This window comes from Scyliorhinus torazame, chromosome 4, assembly GCF_047496885.1.
Source record: "Scyliorhinus torazame isolate Kashiwa2021f chromosome 4, sScyTor2.1, whole genome shotgun sequence".
Classification (NCBI taxonomy): Eukaryota; Metazoa; Chordata; class Chondrichthyes; order Carcharhiniformes; family Scyliorhinidae; genus Scyliorhinus; species Scyliorhinus torazame.
In genome coordinates, this window is record NC_092710.1 from 342,249,603 (window position 1) to 342,275,791 (window position 26,189).

Below are 26,189 nucleotides of genomic sequence, written 5' to 3' on the forward strand. Positions count from 1 at the left end.
AGTACCTTTCGATACACCCCCTCACCTTCCCACAGACCTCATCTGCCAGCAGTCCCACGGGCAGCCGCCACAGCGGGCGTTGGTCCCTCTCCGCTCCCAGCTCCAGTTCCACCCAGTGCGGGGCGTGGTCCGAAACGGCTATGGCCGAATACTCCGTCCCCTCCACCCTCGGGATGAGCGCCCTGCCCAGAACAAAAAAATCTATCCGGGAGTAGGCTTTGTGCACATGGGAGAAAAAAGAAAATTCCCTGGCCTGCGGCCTTGCAAACCGCCATGGGTCCACTCCCCCCATCTGATCCATAAACCCCCTAAGCATCTTGGCCGCCGCCGGCCTCTTTCCAGTCCTTGATCTGGAGCGGTCCAGTGCTGGGTCCAACACTGTATTGAAGTCCCCTCCCATTATCAGGCCTCCTATCTCCAGGCCCGGAATGCGCCCCAACATGAGCTTCATGAATCCAGCATCCCAGTTCGGGGCGTATACGTTTACCAACACCACCCACGTCCCTTGCAACCTACCGCTCACCATCACATATCTCCCTCCACTATCCACTACGATAGTCTTGGCCTCAAATGACACACGCTTTCCCACCAATATTGCCACCCCTCTATTCTTCGCGTCCAGTCCCGAGTGGAATACCTGTCCTACCCATCCCTTTCTTAACCTGACCTGGTCCGCCACCTTCAGGTGTGTCTCTTGGAGCATGACCACGTCCGCCTTCAGTCCCTTTAAGTGCGCGAACACTCGAGCCCTCTTCATCGGCCCATTCAGGCCCCTCACGTTCCACGTTATCAGCCGGATTGGAGGGGCTCTCCTCTCCCCGCCGACGAGCCATCTCCTTTTCTGGGCCAGTCCTGTGTCCGCGCCTCCCTCACCCTCCAGTCCCCCAGCCGGGGGACCCCCGTCCCGACCACCTCTTCTGTGTCCCATTCCCTTTCGGCCAGTGCAACAGCAACCCCCCCCCCCCCCCTGCTAGACCCCTGTCTAGCTTTTTTGCTCCCCCCATATCATAGTCAGCTGACCCCGGCTTCCCCCGCCGTCCCTTTGACCTCCCCGTGTGGGAGTCTCCCAATCAATATGCGTTCCTTCGTTCCCCTTCCCGCGCGCGGGAGAAACCCCGCGCTTTCCAAAGCCCGCCCCGCCCTGTCGCGGCCTTGTCTCTCTCCCCCAACCCATGTAACATTTCCTGCGCGTGATTGACCCCCTATATACAACAACTATCACACATCAAACCTCAAACATCCCCCCCCACCCTCACGAACCCTCAGTTAGAGTCCAACATTTCGGTTTGTATGAAGGTCCACGCCTCTTTAGGCGTTTCGAAGTAACAGTGTTGGTCCTTGTATGTGACCCACAGTCGCGCTGGCTGCAGCATTCCGAATTTCACTCCTTTCCGGTGCAACACCGCTTTGGCCCGGTTGAAACCCGTTCTCCGCTTTGCAACCTCCGTGCTGCAGTCCGGGTATATTCGGATCTCTGCATTGTCCCACTTACTGCTCCGCTCCTTCTTGGCCCATTTCAGGACCCTCTCTCTGTCCGTGAACCGGTGAAATCTCACCACCATCACCCTTGGCGGCTCGTTTGCCTTGGGCCTCCTCGCCAGCACCCGGTGTGCCCCGTCCAGCTCCAGCGGCCTCGAAGGGGCCTCCGTGCCCATCATCGCCTCGAGCATCGTGCTCGCGTATGCCACGGCATCGGCCCCCTCCACTCCCTCAGGGAGACCCAGGATCCGCAGATTCTCTCTCCTCGACCTGTTCTCCATGTCTTTGAGTCTTCCCGCCCACCTCTTGTGTAGCGCCTCGTGTTGCTCCACTCTCATCGCCAGGCCCAAGAGCTTGTCCTCATTCTCACTGACTCTTTTCTGTACCTCCTGGATCTTTACCTCGTGGGCCTTCTGGGTCATCCCTAGTCCTTCAATCGCCGACAGCATAAGCGCCAGCATCTCCTTGCGCAGCTCCTCGAAGCAGCGCTTGATGAACTCCTGCAGCTCCGGCCCGCACTCCGCTTTGTCCCCGGCCGCCGCCATTTTGTTTTTTTCCCTCTCTTCTTCCGCTGCTCCAATGCCGCTTTTTTTGCCGTTGCACTTCTGGTCCGGTCCATAAAAGTTGGAGGGGGACCTCTCTCTTCCCTTCCCCACGGGTTGTCTTCGAAAAAATTCCATTGGGGCTCCTCCAACGAGCCCGAAAGTCCGTAATAGCGGGAGCTGCCGAATCGTGCGGCTTAGCCACAACCGGAAGTCCGAGGGGCAAGGTTTAAAGGAGATGTACGAGGCAAGTTTTTTTTACACAGAGGGTGGTGGGAGCCTGGAACTCGCTGCCTGGGGAGGTAGTGGAAGCAGGGTGATAGTGACTTTTAAGGGCGGTCTTGACAGATATATGAATAGGATGGAAATAGAGGGATATGGTCCCCGGAAGGGTAGGGGTTTTAGTTCAGCATGGTCAGTGCAGGTTTGGAAGGCCGAAGGGCCTGTTCCTGTGCTGTAATTTTCTTTGTTCTTTGTTCTAAATAGTTTAATTTTTATTGTTTATTTGTATGTTAAGAAAACACTTGGGTTTGGTTTCTTATTTGTTTCTTTTGAGATGGAGCCAGGAAGTTTGGGGCCCTGTTTGTATACATGCATTTTAATGAAGTTTTGCCACTCTTGAAGTGAAGAGATGGTTACCAAGGGGCTAGTAGTTCAGGGAAGTTAAAACAGGCACTAAAAGTAGAGAAAAGTGTGCTGTTACCTTGCAACAGGGATCAGAGAAAAGGCCCACACAGGCAGGGAGAGACAAGCAAAGCAGTTTTCATTTCAGTTGGTATAATATACCATATAGTGAAGACAGAAAGGTTTAAGACTCCCTAGCTGAAAGTGTTGCTAAACTGCTGAAAAAAATTAGTTTATGGGATTGCTCTAAAGGTAAAGTAATAGTGAATTCAAAGTGAGTTTTGTGGATATCAAGGGGGATGCCAATTGTGGAAGGACTTGGAGTGAATGTATAGAGATCTGCTGGGAAAGAAACCTCTTTGTAGCTGAAACAGTTTTGCCCTTGATGTAAAAATAGTGGTGCCTCTTCATTGGAGTGTTGGGTCTGTAAAGGAATTGCAGGGATAAAGGGTAGCGTGAATATGAATAACGTTTTTCTCTTGGCATCAGTGTTGAAATCTTTCGGACCTTTTGTTGTCCAGTGGAATATAATTTATGCTTCTTGTTTAATGAATGGTTTATCTTTTTGTTAAAAAGACAACAGACTCTTGTGAATCTGTTCAGTTAATACCCTCAAGGTTTAAAACAAGTTATGATCTATCAAGCCAGGATCCATTCTGGGATCTGACTTGTCAGTAATAACATCAGCTGGGATCATAACAGTCTATTTGTTAGGCGCTCTTGATTACGATTGGAAAAACCCATAACGTTGGTCCTGAATAATATCTGTTGTTTTTTTTTTTTTAGAATTCTGAATAAGTTTTTGGATAATTATTTGGAAGACCTATTGCCCTGGCATGAAAGCATTGAACCATGTTTATCATCTATGACTGCCTACAGTAATGACCGAGAGGTATGATGGAAATGTTTCTACTTTTCTACGTTTCTAACCTTGTTGTGTTCACTGCTCTTCCAGTTCCTCCTAAGCCACTTTGACTGTAAACTTGCTCATACCTTCTATCCGTATCCACACTGTACTGAGGTTATGCATGAACTCCCTACCTTATCAACCTTGCCCCTCGCCTGAGGTGTGGTGATTCTCAGATTAAATCACCAACAGTCAGCTCTCCCCCTCAGGGGGAAGCAGCCTATGGTTACCTGGGACTTTGATGACTTTACCATTGTACTGAGATCAGGATTCATTGCCAATGTCTCCAATTCTACTCCATTCTCTCCAGATGGTCAATAACAATGGAATCTGTTACCATGTACTTTTCCCAGCCTTCTATAATCAATAGACTTTTAAAATTTAGGTATGGCATTGTTTGACTTTCTCATCTCTGCTGTCTATATGTTTCATTTTTGACATTGCCCCAATTTGTGTATTTGGCAATTAATCAAGATTTTTCAATTGTAAAAAATATATTCTGTAACGCAATTATGCAAAAGCAAATTATTGTGTGTTTGCTCGTTAATCCTATAAAAAGTGAACCAAAGGGCAGCACGCTGGCGCAATGGGTTAGCCCTGCTGCCTCACGGTGCCAAGGTCCCAGGTTCGATCCCGGCCCCGGGTCACTTTCCGTGTGGAGTTTGCACATTCTCCCCGTGTCTGCGTGGGTTTCGCCCCCACAACCCAAAGATGTGCAGGGTAGGTGGATTGGCCACGCTAAATTGCCCCTTAATTGGAAAAAATTAATTAAGTACTCTAAATTTATTTTTTTTGAAGTGAACCGAGTATCTATTAACCTGAAACTCAACTGATTAAGTGGTGGTGGGGGACTTCAAGCTCTATCATGGCTTGGTATCACCATACTGACTGAGTTGCTCGAGTCCTTGAGAGCATAAATATCAGACTGGATGTGTGGCTGGTGATGAGAAAGGGAAAAAAATCAGCTTACCTCGTACTCACCAATCTGTATGTCACAGATGATTCTGTCCATGTTGGTTTTGGTGGGAGTGACTACTGTGCAGGGTTGTGAAGATGAAGTCTTGCTTTTCCACTGAACATACCCTCCATCGTGTTAAATTGGAATAATTTTCGATAAATCCACCAGCTCTCAACTTCATAAGATTCATAAGTTTCAAAAGAACTAGGAGCAGGAGTAGGCCATCTGGCCCCTCGAGCCTGCTCCTCCATTCAATGAGATCATGGCTGATCTTTTGTGGACTCAGCTCCACTTTCTGGCCCGAACACCATAACCCTTAATCCCTTTTATTCTTCAAAAAACTATCTATCTTTATCTTAAAAACATTTAATGAAGGAGCCTCTACTGCTTCACTGGGCAAGGAATTCCATAGATTCACAACCCTTTGGGTGAAGAAGTTCCTCCTAAACTCCGTCCTAAATCTACTTCCCCTTATTTTGAGGCTATGCCCCCTAGTTCTGCTTTCACCCTTAGTGGAAACAACCTGCCCGCATCTATCCTATCTATTCCCTTCATAATTTTATATGTTTCTATAAGATTCCCCCCTCATCCTTCTAAATTCCAATGAGTACAGTCCCAGTCTACTCAACCTCTCCTCTCCAACCCCTTCAGCTCTGGGATTAACCTAGTGAATCTCCTCTGCACACCCTCCAGTGCCAGTACGTCCTTTTTCAAGTAAGGAGACCAAAACTGAACACAATACTCCAGGTGTGCCCTCACTAACACCTCCCTACTCTTAAACTCCATCCCTCTAGCAATGAAGGACAAAATTCCATTTGCCTTAATCACCTGTTGCACCTGTAAACCAACTTTTTGCTACTCATGCACTAGCACACCCAGGTCTCTCTGCACAGCAGCATGTTTTAATATTTTACCATTTAAATAATAATCATTTTTGCTGTTGTTCCTACCAAAATGGATAACCTCACATTTGTCAACATTGTATTCCATCTGCCAGACCCTAGCCCATTCACTTAGCCTATCCAAATCCCTCTGCACACTTTCAGTATCATCAGCACTTTTTGCCTTACCACTCATCTTAGTGTCGTCTGCAAACTTGGGCACATTGCCCTTGGTCCCCCAACTCCAAATCATCCATGTAAATTGTGAACAATTGTGGGCCCAACACTGATCCCTGAGGGACACCACTAGCTACTGATTGCCAACCAGAGAAACACCCATTAATCCCCACTCTTTGCTTTCTATTAATTAACCAATCCTCTATCCATGCTACTACTTTCCCCTTAATGTCATGTATCTTTATCTTATAGCAACCTTTTGTGTGGCACCATATCAAAGGCTTTCTGGAAATCCAGATATACCGCATCCATTGTCTCCCCGTTATCTACCGCACTGGTAATGTCTTCAAACAATTCAACTAAATTAGCTAGGCATGACCTGCCATTTATGAACCCATGCTGCGTCTGCCAAATGGGACAATTTCCATCCAGATGCCTCGCCATTTCTTCCTTGATGATAGATTCCAGCAACTTCCCTACTACCGAAGTTAAGCTCACTGGCCTATAATTACCCGCTTTCTGCCTACCTCCTTTTTTTAAACAGTGGTGTCACGTTTGCTAATTTCCAATCCGCCAGGACCACCCCAGAGTCTAGTGAATTTTGGTAAATTACCACTAGTGCATTTGCAATTTCCCTAGCCATCTCGTTTAGCACTCTGGGATGCATTCCATCAGGGCCAGGAGACTTGTCTACCTTCAGCTCCATTAGCTTGCCCATCACTACCTCCTTAGTGATAACAATCCTCTCAAGGTCCTCACCTGTCATAGCCTCATTTCTATCAGTCACTGGCATGTTATTTGTGTCTTCCACTGTGAAGCCCGACCCAAAAAACCTGTTCGGTTCCTCAGCCATTTCCTCATCTCCCATTATTAAATCTCCCTTCTCATCAACTAAAGGACCAATATTTATCTTAGCCACTCTTTTTTGTTTTATATATTTGTAGAAAGTTTTACTATCTGTTTTTATATTCTGAGCAAGTTTACTCTCATAATCTATCTTACTCTTTATAGCTTTTTTAGAAGCTTTCTGTTGCCCCCTAAAGATTTCCCAGTCCTCTAGTCTCCCACTAATCTTTGCCACTTTGTATGCTTTTTCCTTCAATTTGATACTCCCCCTTATTTCCTTAGATATCCACGGTCGATGTTCCCTCTTTCTACCGTCCTTCCTTTTTGTTGGTATAAACCTTTGCTGAGCACTGAAAAATCGCTTGGAAGGTTCTCCACTGCTCCTCAACTGTTTCACCATAAAATCTTTGCTCCCAGTCTACCTTAGCTAGTTCTTCTCTCATCCCATTGTAATCTCCTTTGTTTTAGCACAAAACACTAGTGTTTGATTTTACCTTCTCACCCTTCATCTGTATTTGAAATTCCACCATATTGTGATCGCTCCTTCCAAGAGGACCCCTAACTATGAGATCATGAATCAATCCTGTATCATTACACAGGACCAGATCTAGGACCGCTTGTTCCCTCGTAGGTTCCGTTACATACTGTTCTAGGAAACTATCGCGGATACATTCCATAAACTCCTCCTCAAGGCTGCCTTGACCGACCTGATTAAACCAATCAACATGTAGATTAAAATCCCCCATGATAACTGCTGTACCATTTCTACATGCATCCGTTATTTCTTTGTTTATTGCCTGCCCCACCATAATGTTACTATTTGGTGGCCTATAGACTACTCCTATCAGTGACTTTTTTGCCTTACTATTCCTGATTTCCACCCAAATGGATTCAACCTTATCCTCCATAGCACCGATGTCATCCCTTACTATTGCCCGGATGTCATCCTTAAATAACAGAACTACAGTACCTCCCTTACCATCCACTCTGTCCTTCCGAATAGTTTGATACCCTTGGATATTTAACTCCCAGTCGTCACCTTCCTTTAACCATGTTTCAGTAATGGCCACTTAATCATAGTCATTCACGATGATTTGCGCTATCAACTAATTTACCTTATTCCTAATACTACGAGCATTCAGGTAAAGTACACTTATGTTGGCTTTTTTACCTCTGTTCTGAATTTTAACACCTTGATCAGTAACCTCTCCTAAGTTATATTTCCTCTTAACTTTTCTCCTAATTTTCCTTGTCGTTGAACCCATATCTTCATGTAACAACCTGGCGCGTCGCTTGCCATTAATGTTTTTACTTCCAGTTTTATTCCTTTTAGCATTTCTGGTCCTATTCACTGAGTTCCCCTCAGTCACTGTACCTTGTACTGTCGCCCTTTTTGATTTTTGACTATGGCTTCTCTGCCCTACACTTTCCCCCTTACTGCCTTTTGTTTCTGTCCCTGTTTTACCATCTTCCAACTTCTTGCATCGGTTCCCACCCACTGCCACATTAGTTTAAACCCTCCCCAACAGCTCTAGCAAACACCCCCCCCATGGACATCGGTTCCAGTCCTGCCCAGGTGCAGACCGTCCGGTTTGTACTGGTCCCACCACCCCCAGAACCGGTTCCAATGCCCAAGGAATTTGAATCCCTCCCTCTTGCACCATCCATCGAGTCACACATTCATCCTATCTATCCTGACATTCCTACTCTGACTAGCTCGTGGCACTGGTAGCAATCCTGAGATTGCTACCTTTGACGTCCTACTTTTTAGTTTTAACTCCTAACTCCCTGAATTCAGCTTGTAGGACCCCGTCCCATTTTTTTAACCTATATAGTTGGTGCCTATGTGCACCACGACAGCTGGCTGTTCACCCCCCCCCCCTCTCCTCTCCCAAGAATGTCCTGCAGCCGCTCCAAGACATCCTTGACCCTTGCACCAGGGAGGCAACATACCATCCTGGAGTCTCGATTGCGTCCGCAGAACCACCTGTCTATTCCCCTTACGATTGAGTCCCCTATCACTATAGCCCTGCCATTCTTCCTGCCCAGCTGCGCGGCAGAGCCAGCCACAGTGCCATGAACCTGGCTGCTGCTGCATTCCCCTGGTGAGCCATCTCCCTCAACAGTATCCAAAGCGGTATATCTGTTTTGCAGGGAGATGACCGCAGGGGATACCTGCACTGCCTTCCTACTCTTGCTCTGTCTTTTGATCTCCCATTTTCTATCTCCCTCAGTACCTTTCACCTGCGGTGTGAGCAACTCGCTAAACGTGCTATCCACGATGTCCTCAGCATCGCGGAATCTCCAAAGTGAGTCCAACCGCAGCTCCAGAGCCGTCAAGTGGTCTAACAGGAGCCGCAACTGGACCTCTTGCACGTGAAGGAGCCAGGGACAGTGGACGTGTCCCTGAGCTCCCACATCGCACACGAGGAGCATGACACGGGTCTGAGATCTCCTGCCATGTCTTAAACCTCAGGTAAACTTATACAACTACAATTCCAAAAAACGAAAGAAAAAATAAATAACTTAGACAATGAAAAGAAAAACTACTTACCAGGGATGAAAAGCACTTCCTCCCCCCCCAGCTTTGAATTCCCACCTAGATTCAAATTCCCAAACTCACTCTTTGCTGTCTCACTCTGGCTGTGTCTTCTCTGGCTCACTGGGAGAACTCACTGGGAGTGAGTTACAAGTTGCTCTTTTAAAATTGACCTGAGTTGACTCCCCTCCCCCACCTGCTTTTAGATCAAAGTAGATTAAAGTGACTGACAAGTAACTGCCAACCAGTTATGTGAGTGGGTGGGGAAGCCGTTGTTAACCTACACTGCACAATTCTAGATTAATTTAAATTAATTTAAACTCCTGAAATTTAAAAGGAACTGCCGTACCGAATTGATTGGATTCAATTCCCACCTAGATTCAAATTTCCAAACTCACTCTTTGCTGTCTCACTCTGGCTGTCTCTTCTCTGGCTCACTGGGAGAACTTAGCATCCTTGAGATGCTGTGGGCCAGCAGCTAACACAGATGTACTCAACCTCATGGCCTGGCCTATCCCCACACTACCCCCGGTTCAATAAGGAGTGGGGGATGGGGGTTGAATATCACACTGACCACAGAATCAGACAAACTCAAAATTGTACAAATGAAACCTGTATTATGTAATGGTGGGATGAGACAATGTCAGTCATGATTGAATGGCGGAGCAGACTTGATGGGCCGAGTGGCCTAATTCTGCTATGTCTTATGGTCTTATGGACAGTGACTCTGGGCCGGGATCGAACCTGGGACCTCGGCGCTGTGAGGCAGCAGTGCTAACCACTGCACCACCGTGCTGCCCTTTCTTAAAACAATCTTATCAATACTTTTCACAAGCACAGTAACGCCATGCAGACTTCGCAATATCCAAGTTGTTAACGCATCTTTTGATGGTGTCTTCTCACCTGCCATTAATCGGATGTTATGTCCATCAACCAAACTTCATCTTCTGATGCTTCAGGTGACCACAACAGATAAGATTATTCAGCGTCTTGGCCTGTAGTCCAAGAGTTACTGAATGCAGTTAAAACCGATTTCCGACAAACAAAAGATGGCTTATTTTAGTATTCTAGCTTCAACAATGTAGTAAATACCAGCTTAGCATGGCCAGTATGGGGAAAAAAAGGTGTGGAAAACACGTCACTGCTGATTATTATTGATTAATTAATTAAAGCATAATCATAGCTGGGTTCGGATCAAGATTAAATACAAAATTACTTTAAGAATTCACTATAGGCTTAAAATCAAGAGCCAAGCAGAAATATAAAACACAAATATGCAAACTTTCAAGAATTCGTGGCTGTAGGCCTCAGGCTTGCACTACCTTCACCACTGGCACACATTGCCAGCAATGTGTACTGTCTATAAGATGCACTGCAGCAATTCACCAAGGCTCCTTTGACAGCACCTGAACCCAGAAGCTCCGCCATCTAGAAGGCCAGGATCAGCAGACTCCTGGGAATACCACCAACTGCAAGTTCACCCACCGCCCTGACTTGGAAATATATCTCCACTCCGTCGCTGTTGGTTGGAATTCCCTACTAACAGCACTTTGGGTGTGCCAATGCCACATAGACTTGTCGTGCAAGATGGCAGCTCACCACTACCTTCACAAGGGCAATTAGGAATTGGCAATAAATGCTGGCCTAGTCAACAATTCCCATACCTCCTGAATAAAAGCAAACCGGTTGTATTATTGAACTTATTCACCTGTTAGTTGGCTCCTCTCTTACTGAACTAATTCAACTGTTAAATACACTGGGGAGAGATTTTCCACCTCTGGTTTGGGCAGGTGGGAGAGTTGGTGAGGCTGGTGAATCCAGCGGGAGTCCCCAAACGGCTTTTACACCGGCAGGATTTCCCGTTGTCCTTGTCCCTGCCCCCCACCAATGATGGAATGGGGTCCTGTAATGAAAGGTCAGGAACCCCATTACCATACATTTAACATTAGTCCTACAATGTGCAGATTAGGTGGATTGGGCATGCTAAATCGTCCCTTCATGTCCAAAGGTGTAGGTTCGGTTAAGGGGTTATTGGGATAGGGTGGAGGAGTGGGCCTAAGTAGGTGCTCTTTCAGAGAGTAGGTGCAGACCCGATGGGCCAAATGTGGCCTCCTGCACTTTATAGATTTTATGATTAGCGGGCTTCCTTGCTGTATTATTCTCCCCACGTAAGAAGTTCCACCTCCCTCCCACCATAGCACAGTTTACACAGGCCTGGACCACCGGGGACCTGGTGAATTGTCCCCCCCGGGGGCACGCAGGTATGCACAGCCACAAGTGGGGGGGGGGGGGGGAATTTTGCCAGGCCAGTATCCTTGCATTGAGTGCCAGGGAACTGCCAGGGAGGCTTCCTTTAAAACGTATCAATAAATGTGGTGGGAAAGGCCAGCTGTGCAGCCGCTGGGCTAAGCTCCACTCTCCTGTCCTGACTTGACACATTGTCAAAAGTAGAGAAATCGCCGTCAATTCGACTAACTCAATTGTTACAATGCTTAATTTAAATGTAGTAAAGTTCTCTATTGCTAAGTCTGTTTTTCTCAGTGTGGTTGAAATAATGTAGAGACTGGAGGAATCTCTCAATGTGCCTATTGGTGATATAACAGTTGTTGTATTTCCTGTTTACTCCTCCATGCAAATAAACACCTTTACTCTGCTTGGCGTTGGAGAAAGTGCACCCTTCAGTTTTGTCCTGTTTGCTTAATGGAACAATAGAGCAGGTGATTTGTTTTCAATAGTTTGTCACATGCATCGACCACCGACAAACAGTGGCAGCCGTGTGTACCATCTACAAGATGCACTGCAGTAACTACCCAAGGTTCCTTCGACAGCACCTTCCAAAGCCACGAGCACTACCATCTAGAAGGACAAGAGCAGCAGACACCTGGGAACCCCAGGACCTGGAGTTTCCCCTCCAAGTCACTCACCATCCTGAGTTGGAAATATTACCCGTTCCTTCGCTGTCGCTGGGACAAGTTCCTGGAACTCCCTAACAGCACTGGGTGTACCTACACCTCAAGGACTACAGCGGTTCAAGAAGGCAACTCACCACCACCTTCTGAAGGGCAATTAGGGATGGACAATAAATGCTGGCCTAACCAGTAAATTAATTTTAAAAAATGAGAGCTGACATATATGTTTTAAGGACCTACATCACAGGGGATGACAGATGCCGTAAACCATGTCAACTTTAAAAGTTTTGTCAACAGTATTACCAGTACTACATTACTATACGCAAGCTCACATTTAGTCAAATCCTAAGGCACCTTGATAGTATTTGCCCTCGGGCCTGCCTTCAGACTTGTACAGTTTAAAATGTGACATACCATCCCAATAGAATTTCTTTGCAGCCCAAGTTGTGAGCAGTTCCACCCGCACACCTTTTCTGAAAGTGCCAGGGTACAGTTTCACATTGCTCAAGCTGTGTGTAGAATGTGAATGTCAGCAGCCTGTACAAGTACCATTTCAACCGCCACATTCGCACCCTTTCCCGCACTGTGTTTCCTGATGTTTGGAGCTCTGACTAATATTTTTTCTTACCTTCCTCACGTCTCTGGATATAATTGTCAGTTGTAATGTCCTGTCTCAGATTGGTTAATTCACTATAACCGTAGTTCTTTGTAGTTTAGATATCTCACCGACAGTGCAGAGTGGAAGCTGCCAATTTGGATCCAAATCCTCCTAATTATGGATATTCTAAATGTTTTTATTCTCTTTGCCTTCAGGTACTGCAGGATTTCATTCGGTTTCTGCACAGGCTAGCAACGGTGAACAAAGATTATGCGGTCGTCATGTGTCGGCTTGGGTCAAAGGAAACTCTGTCAAAGGCACTGGACAAGCACAGCTCAGCTTTATTGCTGGCTGCAGAGCTCCGAGATCTTGTCAGTGACTGTGAGAAATATGCAAGTCTTTATAAGAAAATGACCACCAGTATCCTGGCAGGTTGTATACAGGTAAATTTGTTTGTTCTGTTATTTTCGTTTCAATTGCTTCTCTGAACACTACTTGTTTTGGAGTACACTTCCCCATCTGCTGCTGTCCCTGCAGAACCTTGCACCGGTGAGCCTAAGCAATGTGTTGTGTATTTTGCCCATACAGTCAAGCCTGATCATATCCTAGCCTGATATCTGTTCAGGGATCTCCAGATTGGATGGGAGTAAATCAATATTGGGGAAAAATTGCTGCCTTTTATTCTGCACCCAACAAATATCCTGATCCTCACCGCTTCACCCTGTCTGAGATGAAGTCACTCAGCCCCCACCAGTGAACGAACCCGGGACATTTCTGCTGCCTGTGACTCAGTATTGCACCCAGTGATATAAATTATCCATCCAAGGAGGAGTCACATCAGTTCAGTGGTGTGTATAAGTCCTTATGTACCAGACCTCAAGGAATTTAATATTACTGAAAAAAGGGACATGCCACTGAAGCTTTTGCCTTGCACTCATGAATGAAATGAAATGAAAATCGCTTATTGTCACAAGTAGGCTTCAAATGAAGTTACTGTGAAAAGCCCCTAGTCGCCACATTCCGGCGCCTGTTCGGGGAGGCTGGTACGGGAATTGAACCGTGCTACTGGCCTGCCTTGGTCTGCTTTCAAAGCCAACGATTTAGCCCTGTCAAAACCAGCCCCTTAGGGCTGATTCAGCCCGAAGGACAAATGCAAGAATACCAAGTTTCAAACATGGCAACATGTCTCTTTTCAGCAATACTCAAGTTCTACCAAATGACTGGATGCATGACCGTGTTAAGCTAACTGTCTCCCTCCTTTTTGAATAAAGGAGTTGGAATTGCTACTTTTCATTCTCATGGAACTTTCTCCAAACCTGGGAACTTTGGAAAATTTAAACCAATAAATTAAACTAGCCACTTATTTTAAGTCCATCAAGACACAGGGACCGAGAGCCTGCAGCTCCAACAGATTGTTCAGTACCACTTCCCTGATTTAGTCTTTTCTGGGATGTTACTTGTGTCCTCTATAGTGAAGACTGCAAAATGTTGAGGGTCTAATAGATATGGGACATGCGGGTGTCCATAAGCTATGTTCCTGGCAATTTATATGTTTGATGGGATGAATGGGTTTTTCTCATTCTGTATTTTAATTTTTTAAAACTCTTGCAGATGGTTTTGGGACAAATTGAGGAGCATAGACGCAGCCATCAGCCAATCAATATCCCTTTCTTTGATGTATTCCTGAGGAACCTCTGTCAAGGTCTGTCCGAACGGCTCAATGATAACAGATTGAATCAAGGTAAGTTTAAATTACGTGTGGGCCGAAAAGAGAGCATCTTTTCTACTTCAATTTCTTGTTAAAATTAAAACATTCAAAATCCGTTTAACTTTTCTACTTGTTTGACAGAAATGTGTACCAATAGCTGAAATTTGTAGCTATCTGCTTTCAGAAGCCATCTATTCGCAGCATTAAATTCCAGGAAACTTGACTCCCGAGTGGATGACGGTTATAATGAACACTGTCTGCTGACAGATTAGCAGGCAGTATTTGATGTCAATATTTGTAACTAAGTGAACCCATATTTGTATTGCTGCTGTTGGTCAGAGTCTGACTGGAACACTGTTGGAAGTTCTGGCCACATAATCATTGGAAGAATATTATTGCCATGAAATAGCAACAGCAAGGATTATTCTAGGTGTTAGGAATTTAAAATTTAAGACAAATCTTTTTGGACAATAAATAATTAGATGAAAAAAATCATCCAGTTAAATAGATGGGCTGAGTAATCAACGGTAACTGAACAGTTAGGCACTATTGTTTGTACACTGTCTGAAAGGAAAAAGTGATTATTAACAAATCCATCGCTAATGGGTAGAAATCTTAATCTATCATGTTGCAGCTCGTTTGGAAGTGGAAATTTATACATGGGACAGAATTGAAAGCTAGGTGTAAGAAAAGATGTGGAGATCAGCTTTTTCACAGGAAGCTGTGTTGCACGTTATCATAGAAGACTGCTGAAGTACAGTGTAAATGGCCTCTGTGTACAACCACATTGGTTCCTTCGAGAGGAGAGGTTAAGATGACTATGGGCTTAACATTCACTGTGTCATGACACCATAAAAGACGTTTCTGCAAAGTGTGTGTGCAGAAGTGATGACTTCTGTAGTCGATTCATTGGTGTTTGCCTTTTCAGATGGACTCTGTAGCTAAAGCTTTGGGGAGCGAGTGTAGATCATTTTTCTTTAGTGGCTCTGCCAGCATCATACTTGAAGACGGCCTGGATTATTTTTTCAACAGAACAATGATGATTCCTAGACAAAAGCAAATTACTGCGGATGCTGGAATCTGAAATAAACCGAAAATACTGGACAATCTCAGCAGGTCTGACAGCATCTGTGGAGAGAGAGAAGGGAGCTAATGTTTCGAGTCTGGATGACTCTTTGTCAAAGCTGATTGTTACCCTCCGTGCTTTACCCACCTTTGACTAAATTTCCAGACTAAATCCATTCTAAATCTAGCCCATTGGTAGTGCCACACAGCATGGTGGAGGGTGTCCTCAGTGTGAAGATGAGTCTTGATCTCCACAAGTACCATGTGGGGGTTGTGCCAACCAATATGGAAGGCACGGTAGCACAGTGGTTGGCATTGCTGCTTCACAGCTCCAGGGACCCGGGTTCAATTCCGGCCTTGGGTGACTGTGTTGAGTTTGCACTTTCTCCCCATATCTGCGTGGGTTTCCCCCAGGTGCTCCGGTTTCCTCCCACAGTCCAAAGATGTGCAGATTTGGTGGATTGGCCATGCTAAATTGCCCCTTAGTGTCCAAAAAGGTAGGTGGGGTTATGGGGATAGGGTGGAGGCATGGACTTGGGTAGGGTGCTCTTTCCAAGGGCCGACGTAGACTCGATGGACCGATAGCCTCCTGCACTGGCGGGATTCTATGATATTGCCATGAACAGATGCATCTGGGTCAGGGAGATTTGTGAGAATGAGTTGAAGTGGGTTTTTCCCTCTTGGCTCCCTCACCACCTGCCGCTGATCCTGTTGAACTAATATGTCCTTCAAAACCCTGTTGAATTGGTCAATAGTGGTGCTACTGAACTGCTCTTGGTGATAAGTATTGAAGTTCCCCACCCAGAATGCACCATGTGCCCTTGTTACCCTCAGTGTTTTATCCAAGTGGTTTTCAACATAGAGGAGCATTGATTCATCAGCTATGGGGAGGTGGTATTTGGCAGTCCATTTCCTTGCCCTTGTTTAACCTGATACCATGAGACTTCATGGGGTCTGGTGTCATTATAGAGGTCTCCTCAGACTACACCCTCCTGACTGTATACCACTGTATCGCCATCTCTGGTAGATCTGCCCTTCTGGTGAGATAGGACATTCCCAGGGAATGATAATGAAGGCTGCTGGGCGGCACGGTGGCAGAGTGGATAGCACTACTGTCTCACAGCGCCAGGGACCTGGGTTCAATTCCCACCTTGGGTGACAGTCTGTGGGGTTTGCACTTTTCCCCCCCCGTGTCGACATGGGTTTTCTCCGGGTTCCAGATGTTAATAAGGAGGACTTTGCAAGGTTGAATGGGAAGGGTGTACCATTGTCATTTCCACGCCAAGCTGGATGACCAGTGGTTCATTTGCTTTTATTATGTGACTTTTCTGTGTGGCTTGGTATAATTGAATGGCTTGTTGGAGCATTTTAGAAGATGGTTCAGAGTCCAGCACATTGCTGTGGGTCTGGAGTCATCTGTAGGCCAGACCGGGCAAGGATGGCAGAGTTCCTTCCCTAAAGGACATTAGTGAACAAGCTGGGTTTTTACAACAATCCGATAACTTCATAGACATTATTAATGAGGCTGGCATTTTTTTCCATATCTCCAGAGTATTAGCTCATTGGTTACTCACCTAGAAACATTGCTAGTGATGTACTATCTACCAGGGGCAGGATAGATGGTGAAAAAATGTTTCCCCTGTCTTGGTCACAGTTTCCTATTAAGGGGTCAACCAATTAGAACTGAACTGGGAGGACATTTTTTCAAACAGAGGGTTGTGAACCTTTGGAATTCTCTTTCCCAGAAGTCTGTGGGTGCTCTGTCACTGAGAATTTCAGGTCAGCGGTTGATAGATTATATTTTTGTGAGGGCCATGAAGAATCCAGCACGAGTTTGTAGAGTGAAACAGCAAGTAACTTAATTTACAACAATATGTATGATAATCTTTTTTGTCACAAGTAGGTTTACATTAACTCTGCAATGAAGTTACTGTGAAAAGCTATGTACAAAGTACCAGCAGTTCACCTTTCGCAGTTTTATTTGCGGCTGGGTGTCCCTGGAGAGGGAGCATACGGCGTCCATGGGCACTCTCGAGGCCTTCCATGCCCGGTGGGCCCCGGAGGGGTTGAATTGCTTTATCGACCCCTCTTATCACATTTTGATTTGATGTTGATAAATTTCTGTTGATATATTTTGGGCAGTGCCCCTACCAGGAGTGGCCCCTTATAATTTGTCCCTGAGTTTATTTCCTTTCTTGTATTGAGTTGATTGGACCCCAAAATATCTCATGGGGTAACCGTCTGCAGCTTTATTCGCGGCCGGGTGAACCTGGAGAGGGGGCATACAGTGTCCTAGGGCACTCTCGAGGCCTTATCACATTTTGATTTGATTTTGCTAAGTTTCCGTGGTTCTTTATTTTGGGGGGCACAGCCCCTACCAGGGATAATTTATACCTGAGTTTGTGTCCTTTATCATATTGATTTGATTGGACCCTAAAATATATCATGGGGTAACCAATTATCCCCGGCCAATAGGATCCGGGCAGGTTATAATAAATATCCTAAGGGAATTGAGGAATGTGGGGATAGTGTAGAAAGATGAAGTTGGGATAGAGGATCAGCTGTGATTTTGTTGAACGGCAGAGCAGGCTTGAATGGCCTAGCCTACCCATGTTCTTATTTCTTACCTTCTCAGCCAGGTCTGTATTGCAAAATTGTCATAATTTGGCGGCTGTTATCAGTGAGTACATGTCAGTGATTTTGCCGATATCAGCAGCCTGAGGTCCAGTTTGTGCCAGTGTGGGATCTGCCCAGTGAATCTGTTAGGAGATTCCACGTTGAGAAATCTCAGACTGTCCTCCCTTATGGTCATCAAGGCTTTCCCCCTGAACAACATTGTTCAGCCCCAAATGGTTGCATTTGTATAAAGTTACTACAAAGTAATAAAACAGCAGTTGGATGATTTGAATGTTTTCCAATATTGTCATTTGGATTTCAGTGAAGGGTAATGAGGGTGTGGGAAACACTTGGGTTGTGTTCACCTGAGTGTGAATTAAGTGGAACACTGCAATGTAGTCCATATTGACGCAAGTGTGACCAATGTTGTTGAGTATTGGTACCTACACGCTCATTCCAAATGACAACTCCTGTTTTCAGATTAGCTAATGGCCAGCAGAGACGTGGAGGAGGCAATTCAGTCTCAGGATTTTGGTGGCGACATTTCTGGACCACCAATGGCATGAATTTAACCTATGGAGTTGTGGAGACCTCTTGACTTGATCAAGCCAGAAATCTATAGTCCTGCATTTTTACTGCCTTTGAGTAATTAATTTCAAATGTCATGTATTTTAAACCTGCTAAGATGTTCTGTAAGTTGTTGCCCTGGATGACGGTTACTATATTCCTTCCTTTTCTTACTGTTCACCATTGTGTAGGTTCCACTGTGGAGTTGAAGGAGGACAAGTGTTGGGAGAAGGTGGAGGTGTCCTCCAATCATCACAGAGCGAGCAAGCTGACTGACAAGAACACCAAAACGTACTGGGAATCAAATGGCAGCACAGGCTCCCATTACATTAACATCTACATGCACAAAGGAGTGGTCATCAGGTACGTCCGGAACCTGAGCAAGAGGAGCTTGGTCTGTGCCTAGCGACAATGGCGCTGTTACATTAGGATTGTTAAAATATATTTCCCTCTGGCGCGAGGTCCCAGAGGGAAATGCCCCTGGGTGTGTGTTTGCACATTCTCCCCGTGTTTGCCTGGGTTTCACCCCCACAACCCAAAGATGTGCAGGTTAGGTGGATTGGCCACGCTAAATTGCCCCTTAATTGGAAAAAATAAATTGGGTACTCTAAATTTTTTTTTAAAGTATAATTCTCTCTGCACAGAACATGCTAACAACTACTAACTCATCTAACTTGACATGTAGCAAGATGTGAACCTGCAAGGCTATTAATCTGAATAAACACTTTTCTATGCACAGTTGTCTGACAAATCAATGAATTGGCAAGTACTTTGAGCTTTACCTTTTTGTGCTAATCAGGCTGGATGTAAGAGATGTTGCATATGGGTAATTGTGACTTCAGCAAGACTTCCCTATTTTAAAAAAAAATTAATTTACGGGATGTGGGCGTCGCTGGTGAACTAGCATTTATTGCCCATCCCTAATTGCCCTTGAGAAGGTGGTAGTGAGTTGACTTCTTGAACCACTGCAATTCATGTGGTGTAGGTGCACCCATAGTGCTGTTAGGGAGGGAGTTCCAGGATTTTGTCCCAACGACAGCGAAGGAACGGCGATATATTTCCAAGTCAGGATGGTGAGTGACTTGGCGAGGAACCCCCAGGTATCTGCTGCTCTTGTCCTTCTAGGTGGTAGTGATTGTGGGTTTGGAAGGTGCTGTCAAAGGAACCGTGGTGAGTTTCTGCAGTGCATCTTGTAGATGGTACACGCGGCTGCCATTGCTCGACGGTGGTGGAGGGTTTGAATGTTTGTGGAAGGGGAGCAATCAAGCGGGCTGCTTTGTCATTGATGGTGTCGAGCTTCTTGAGTGTTATTGGAGCTGCACTCATCCAGGCAAGTGGAGAGTATTACATTACACTCCTGACTTGTGCCTTGTAGATGGTTGACAGGCTTTGGAGGGTCAGGAGGTGAGTTACTAGGATTCCGAGCCTTTGACCTGCCTGGTAGCCACATTAATGTGGCTAGTCCAGTTCAGTTTCTGATCAATGGTAACCCCCAGGATGTTGATTGTGGGGATTCAGCGATGGTATTGCCATTGAATGTCAGCAACTGATGGTTAGATCCTCTCTTGCAGGAGATGGTCATTGTCTGGCAATTATGTGCCCCGAATGTAACTTGCCACTTGTCAGCCCAAGCCTGGATATTGTCCAGGTCTTGCTGCATTTGGACACGGATTGCTTCATTATCTGAGCAGTCGTGAATGGTGCTGAACATTGTGCAGTCATCCACAAACATCCCCACTTCTGACCTTATGGTGAAAGGCAAATCATTGATGAAGCAGCTGAAGATGGTTGGGCCTAGGACACTACCTGAAGAACTCCTGCAGAGATGTCCTGGAGCTGAGATGATTAATCTCCAACCATCACAACCATCTTCCTTCGTGCCAGGTATGACTCCAACCAGCGGAGAGTTTCCCCCCTGATTCCCATTGACTCCAGTCTAGCTAGGGCTCCTTGAGACCATACTCGGTCAAATGCTGCCTTGATGTCAAGGGCAGTCACTCTTACCTCGCCTCTGGCATTCAGCTCTTTTGTCCATGTTTGAACCAAGGCTGTAATGATGTCAGGAGCTGAATGAACCTGGCGGAGCCCAAATTGTGCGTTGGTAAGCAGGTTATTGCTGAGTAAATGCCACTTGATAGCACTGTTGATGACTCCTTCCATCACTTTGCTGATGATGGAGAATAGACTGATAGAGCGGCAATTGGCTGGATTGGATTTGTCCTGTTTCTTGTGTACAGGACACACCTGGGCAATTTTCCACATTGCCGGGTAGATGCCAGTGTTGTAGCTGTACTGGAACAGCTTGGCTAGGGGTGCGGCACGTTTTGGAGCACAAGTATTCAGTATTATTGCTGTAATATTGTCAGGGCCCATATCCAGTGCTTTCAGCCGTTTCTTGATATCACGTGCAGTGAATTGTTTTGGTTGAAGACTGACATCTGTGATGCTGGGGATTTCTACCTGCTGAACTTGCAAGCTAGCTTTTTGTGATTTATGCACGAGGATCCTAAATCCCTCTGTATTGCAGTCTTTCTCCATTTAAATAATATTCAGCTCCTTTATTCTTCCTCCAAAGTGCATAACTTCACATTTTCCTATATTAGGGGCTGTTTAGCACAGGGCTAAATCGCTGGCTTTGAAAGCAGACCAAGGCAAGCCAGCAGCACGGTTCGATTCCCGTAACAGCCTCCCCGAACAGGCGCCGGAATGTGGCGACTAGGGGCTTTTCACAGTAACTTCATTTGAAGTCTACTTGTGACGATAAGCGATTTTCTGTCTTTTTCCATCTGTAGACATTTTTTGTGTCATCCTCACCACTTGCCTTCCCACCTATCTTGTGTCATCTGCTAACTTGGCAAATTGTGCATTCACTTCCCTCATCCAAGTCATTAATATATATTGTAAATAATGGTGGCCTCAGCACAGATCCCTGTGGCACTCCACTAGTAACAGGTTGCCATCCTGAAAATGCTCTCATACCACTCTGTCTTCTATCAGTTAGCCAATCCTCTATTCATTCTAATATACTGCCCCCCACCCAACACCATGGGCTCTTGTCTTATTCGGAATTCTTTTGTATGGTATCTTATTGAACGCTTTTTGGAAATCCAAATATATTACATCTGGTTCTCTGACTGCTTAATTATATTATGCATTTCTAAATATTCTGCGATTGCATCCTTTATAATGGATTCTACTTTCCCAATGTCAGAAGTTACTTGTTTTTTGTATCCCTCTTTTTTTGAATAATGGTGTTATATTGGCAGTTTTCCTATTCTCTTGAGCTTTTCCAGAATTTAAGTATTCTTGGAAGATTACTACCGTGCATCCACTATCTCTGCAGTGACTCCCTTTAATGTCCTGGGATGCAATCCATCCGGTTCAGGGGACCTATCAGCCTTTAGCCCCATTAATTTCCCTGGTACTTTTTCCCTTATGATTGTCACTGTATTTATCCCCCCCCCCCCCCCGATTATTTATTTTTGGAATATTATTACAGTCTTCCACTGTGAAGACTGAGGCAAAATATTTGTTTAACTCCTCTGCCATTTCCTGGTTCCCCATTATTATTATTTCCCTAGTCTCGTTCTCTAAGCGGCCTGAGTTTACTTTAGCCTCTCTCTTCCTTTTTACATATTTAAAGAAACTCTTGATGGCTGTTTTTGTATTACTTGCCAGTTTACCCTAATGGTTATGGTCTCCCTCTTGTTTTTTTGGTCATTTTTTGTTGTTTTTTAAAATACTTTCCGATCCTCTCGCTTACCACTAATCTTTGCCACATTGTTTTCTTCTTTCAGTTTAATACTATCCTTCACATCTTTGGTTCACAATGGTTGATTCATCCTCTTCTTAGAATCCTTCTTCCTCACTGGAATATATTTTTGTTCTGAGTCATGAGCTATTTTCAGAAACTACGACAATTGCTGATCCACCGTCTTCTCTGCTAAACTCCTTTCCCAGTCCAGTCCAGCCAACTCTGCCCTTCATTCCTTTTAATTACCCTTACTTCAGTGAAGAACAGTTGTTTCTGACCCAAGTTTCTCAAACTCAATTTTAATGCTAAATTCTACCATATTATGATCATTGTTTCCTCGGGGATCTTTTACTCTGTGGTTATTGATTAAATATGCCTCATTATACATTACCAGTCCAACATGGCCTGACCCGTGGCTGGATCCATAACATATTGTTCTAGGAAACTAACCCGAATATACAGTATGAATTCTTTAAAGAACAAAGAAAAGTACAGCACAGGAACAGGCCCTTCGGCCCTCCAAGCCTGTGCCGACCATGCTGCCCGTCTAATCTAAAATCTTCTGCACTTCCTGGGTCCATGTCCCTATATTCCCATCCTATTCATGTATTTGTCAAGATGCCCCTTAAATGTCACGATCGTCCATGCTTTCACCACCTCCTCCGGTAGCGAGTTCCTCTGTGTAAAAACTTGCCTTGCACATCCCCTCTAAACTTTGCCCCTCGCACCTTAAACTATGCCCCCTAGTAATTGACCCCTCTACCCTGGGAAAAAGCCTCTGACTATCCACTCTGTCTATGCCTCTCATAATTTTGTAGACCTTTATCAGGTCGCCCCTCAACCTCCGTTTGCTCCAGTGAGAACAAACCGAGTTATTCAACCATTCCTCACAGCTAATGCCCTCCATACCAGGCAACATCCTTGTAAATCTCTTCTGCACCCTCTCTAAAGCCTCCACATCCTTCTGGTAGTGTGGCGACCAGAATTGAACACTATACTCCAAGTGTGGCCTAACTAACGTTCTATACAGCTGCAACATGACTTGCCAATTCTTATACTCAATGCCTTGGCCAATGAAGGCAAGCATGCCGTATGCCTTCTTGACTACTTTCTCCACCTGTGTTGCCCCTTTCAGTGACCTGTGGATCTGTACACCTAGATCTCTCTGACTGTCAATACTCTTGAGGGTTCTACCATTCACTGTATATTCCCTACCTGCATTAGACCTTCCAAAATGCATTACCTCACATTTGTCCGGATTAAAGTCCATCTGCCATCTCTCCGCCCAAGTCTCCAAACGGTCTAAATCCTGCTGTATCCTCTGACATTCCTCATTGCTATCCGCAATTCCACCAACCTTTGTGTCGTCCGCAAACTTACTAATCAGACCAGTTATATCTTCCTCCAAATCGTTTATATATACTACGAACAGCAAAGGTCCCAGCACTGATCCCTGCAGAACACCACTAGTCACAGCCCTCTAATCAGAAAAGCGCCCTTCCGTTGCTACTCTCTACCTTCCATGACCTAGCCAGTTCTGTATCCATCTTGCCAGCTCACCCCGATCCTGTGTGACTTCACCTTTTGTACCAGTCTGCCATGAGGGACCTTGTCAAAAGCCTCACTGAAGTCCATATAGACAACATCCACTGCCCTACCTGCATCAATCATCTTTGTGACCTCTTCGAAAAATTCTATCAAGTTAGTGAGACACGACCTCCCCTTCAGAAAACCATGCTGCCTCTCGCTAATACGTCCATTTACTTCCAAATGGGAGTAGACCCTGTCTCGAAGAATTCTCTCCAGTAAGTTCCCTACCACTGACGTTTGGCTAACCGGCCTGTAGTTCCTTGGATTATCCTTGCTACCCTTCTTAAACAAAGGAACAACATTGGCTATTCTCCAGTCCTCTGGGACGTCACCTGAAGACAGTGAGGATCCAAAGATTTCTGTCCAGGCCTCAGCATTTCCTCTCTAGCCTCCTTCAGTATTCTGGGGTAGAAGGGCAGCATGGTGGCCTAGTGGTTAGCACAGCTGCCTCACGGCGCTGAGGCCCCAGGTTCGATCCCGGCTCTGGGTCACTGTCCGTGTGGAGTTTGCACATTCTCCCAGTGTCTGCGTGGGTTTAGCCCCACAACCCACAAATGTGCTGGATTGGCCACACTAAATTGCCTCTTAATTGGAAAAAATAATTGAATAATCTAAATTTTTTTTTTTTTAAGTATTCTGGGGTCGATCCCATCCGGCCCTGGGGACTTTTTCAAGGCGCCTAACACCTCGTCTTTTTGGATCTCTAGCCCTGACAAATGCCTCCTTTTTCTTTTTGACGAGGCCTACAATATCTCTCGTTATCCAAGATTCCTGAAATTTGCCGTATTTATCCTTCTTCCGCACAGGAACATGCCGGTCCTGAATTCCTTTCAACTGACATTTGAAAGCCTCCCACATGTCAGATGTTGATTTATCCTCAAACCTTCGCCCTCAATCTAGGTTCTTCATTTCCTGCCTAATATTGTTATAATTAGCCTTCCCCCAATTTAGCACATTCACCCGAGGACCACTCTTATCCTTGTCCACCAGCACTTTAAAACTTACTGAATTGTGGTCACTGTTCCCAAAATGATCCCCGACTGAAACTTCTACCACCTGGCTGGGCTCATTCCCCAATACCAGGTCCAGTACAGCCCTTTCCCTAGTTGGACTATCTACATATTGTTTTAAGAAGCCCTCCTGGATGCTCCTTACAAACTCTGCCCCGTCCAAGCCCCTAGCACAAAGTGAGTCCCAGTCAATATTGGGGAAGTTGAAGTCTCCCATCACAACAACCCTGTTGTTTATACTCCTTTCCAAAATCTGTCTACCGATCTGCTCTTCTATCTCCCGCTGGCTGTTGGGAGGCCTGTAGTAAACCCCCAACATTGTGACTGCACCCTTCTTATTCCTGATCTCTCCCCATATAGCCTTGCTGCCCTCTGAGGTGTCCTCCTGTAGTACAACTGTGATATTCTCCCTAACCTGTAGCGCAACTCCGTCACCCCTTTTACAACCCCCTCTATCCCGCCTGAAACATCTAAATCCAGGAACGTTTAGTTGCCAATCCTGTCCTTCCCTCAACCAGGTCTCTGTAATGGCAACAACATCATAGTTCCAAGTACTAATCCAAGCTCTAAGTTCATCTGCCTTACCCATTATACTTCTTGCATTAAAACATATGCACTTCAGGCCACCAGACCCGCTGTTTTCAACAACATCTCCCTGTCTGCTCTTCCTCGGAGCCATACTGGCCCTGTTCCCTAGTTCCCCCTCAATGCTTTCACCTTCTGACCTATTGCTCCGGTACCCACCCCCCTGCCATACTAGTTTAAACCCTCCCGTGTGACACTTGCAAACCTCGCGGCCAGGATATTTATGCCTCTCCAGTTTAGATGCAACCCGTCCTTCTTATACAGGTCACACCTGCCCTGGAAGAGCTCCCAGTGGTCCAGATAACAGAAACCCTCCCTCCTACACCAGCTGTTTAGCCACGTGTCCACGTGTTTAGCTGCTCTATCTTCCTATTTCTAGCCTCACTGGCACGTGGCACAGGGAGTAATCCCGAGATTACAACCCTAGAGGTCCTGTCTTTTAACTTTCTGCCTAGCTCCCTGAACTCCTGCTGCAGGACCTCCTGCCCCTTCCTGCCTATGTCGTTAGTACCAATATGTATAACAACCTCTGCCTGTTTGTCCTCCCCCTTCAGGATGCCCACTACCTGTTCGGAGACATCCTGGACCTGGCACCAGGGAGGCAACATACCATCCTGGAGTCTCTTTCATGTCCACAGAAGCGCCGATCTGTGCCCCTTACTATAGAGTCCGCTATTGCTCTTCTGCGCTTTGACCCTCCCTGCTGAACATCAGAGCCAGACGTGGTGCCACTGCTCTGGCTGCTGCTGTTTTCCCCTGATAGGCTATTCCCCCCCAACAGTATCCAAAGCGGTATACCTGTTCGAGAGGGGGGGCAACCACAGCGAATTCCTG

General features: G+C 45.8%; 1 protein-coding gene across 1 annotated transcript in view; it reads left to right on the forward strand.

Moving 5' to 3' along the window:
* Positions 1 to 26,189, forward strand: part of LOC140411187 (cullin-9) — a 463,592-nt gene that overhangs the window by 172,004 nt on the left and 265,399 nt on the right. The window contains exons 12-15 of the mRNA XM_072500276.1: positions 3,432 to 3,537; positions 12,676 to 12,903; positions 14,072 to 14,201; positions 18,608 to 18,779. Of these exons, the coding sequence (XP_072356377.1) occupies positions 3,432 to 3,537; positions 12,676 to 12,903; positions 14,072 to 14,201; positions 18,608 to 18,779 (636 nt within the window). The remainder of the gene's footprint in view (positions 1 to 3,431; positions 3,538 to 12,675; positions 12,904 to 14,071; positions 14,202 to 18,607; positions 18,780 to 26,189) is intronic.